General features: G+C 65.4%; 1 protein-coding gene across 1 annotated transcript in view; it reads left to right on the top strand.

The window, feature by feature from the left end:
* Positions 1–1,542, top strand: part of BCAN (brevican) — a 27,612-nt gene that overhangs the window by 11,948 nt on the left and 14,122 nt on the right. Inside the window, exons 3-4 of the mRNA XM_009892071.1 lie at positions 313–405; positions 529–1,059. Of these exons, the coding sequence (XP_009890373.1) occupies positions 313–405; positions 529–1,059 (624 nt within the window). The remainder of the gene's footprint in view (positions 1–312; positions 406–528; positions 1,060–1,542) is intronic.

The raw sequence follows: 1,542 nt of genomic DNA, 5'->3' as shown, positions 1-1,542 counted from the left end.
CTGGATGGGACCCAGTGGTGCCCAGCCAACAGTCCCAGTTGCTCATGCTTCCTCCTCCCTCCCGTTAACCAGCGCATGTTTCCTCCTTGTCCCTCTCCTTTCCACCACCCAATGGTCCACGTTACCCCGCGGCCGTGCCAGCAGCCGCCTCTCCCTCTGTGTCCCACCGCCACACGCATCACCCCATCCCCACACACGCTGGCTGAGGGTCTCTCCCCGACCTCCCCTATCCCGTGGAAGGGATATTTTTGATGCTTCTTTGGCTTTTAAGCACAGGCGGTGGTTTTTCCTTCCCTCCCCTCCTCCTTCCAGGGCAGAGGATGGCCTCAGCCCTCCCGCTGCTGCTGCTCTGGGTGTTTGCCCCCACGGTGGTCCCAGAGGTGTTTGGCGCCGGAGATGGCACAGGTAATTCGGCATCGTCGGCTGCGGCCGCAGCGCTCCCTGCCCCACGGGTGCCCCGCGGTGGGGGTCTGGGGGACACACACCCCGTATCGGTCCCACTCATGGCTCCTCTCTTCTCCCACCCAGAGGACCTCAAGGCTCTGCAGGTCTCCATCCCACGCCACCCAGCCCTGGACGCCGTGCTGGCAGGCGACATCACCATCCCCTGCCTCATCACCTACCTCGGCCCCCAGCCCACCGCCGGCACGGCCGGCCGCAGGGCGGTCCTGGGAACCCCCCGGGTCAAGTGGACCTTCATCTCTGAGGGCAGAGAGGTGGAGATCTTGGTAGCCCGAGGGGACAGGGTGAAGGTGAGCGAGGACTACCGCCTCCGCGCCTCCCTGCCCATCTTCCACCAGCGCTACACCAACGCCTCCCTGCTGCTCACCGAGCTGCGGCCCAACGACTCGGGGATCTACCGCTGCGACGTGCAGCACGGCATCGAGGACGGCCATGACATCCTCGATGTCAAAGTCAAAGGTACCTGGTGGTGGGGCGCGGCGGCACTCGGGGCAGGGGGGTGCAGAGGTCCACCCTACCCACGGTGCCTTCTCCGGGCTCAGCAAACCCCTCCTGCACCCGGGGGCAGATGTACCCATGTGGGTGGGGGTCTGCCCAAAGTTGCCCCTGGGTGCAGATGGACCCCTATGGGTGGGGGGCTGATGGAAAGATGCCCCCAGGTACAGATGCACCTGTATGGGTGGGGGGCTGCCCAAAGTTGCCCCTGGGTGCAGATGGACCCCTATGGGTGGGGGGCTGCCGGAAAGGTGCACCTGGGTAAAGATGTACCCCTATGGGTGGGGGTCTGCCCAAAGGTGCACCCGGGTACAGATGTACCCATGTGGGTGGGGGTCTGCCCAAAGATGCCCCCAGGTACAGATGCACCCATGTGGGTGGGGGTCTGCCCAAAGGGGCACCCGGGTACAGATGTACCCGTACAGGTGGGGGTCTGCCCAAAGATGCCCCTGGGTGCAGATGGACCCCTATGGGTGGGGGGCTGCTGGAAAGATGCCCCCAGGTACAGATGCACCCGTATGGGTGGGGGGCTGCCCAAAGTTGCCCCTGGGTGCAGATGGACCCCTATGGGGGGGGGGCTGCCGG

Source organism: Charadrius vociferus, unplaced genomic scaffold, assembly GCF_000708025.1.
Source record: "Charadrius vociferus isolate BGI_N301 unplaced genomic scaffold, ASM70802v2 scaffold489, whole genome shotgun sequence".
Taxonomy (NCBI): Eukaryota; Metazoa; Chordata; class Aves; order Charadriiformes; family Charadriidae; genus Charadrius; species Charadrius vociferus.
The sequence above is the reverse complement of the archived record's forward strand: the minus strand, read 5'-3'. Positions and strand labels throughout refer to the sequence as shown.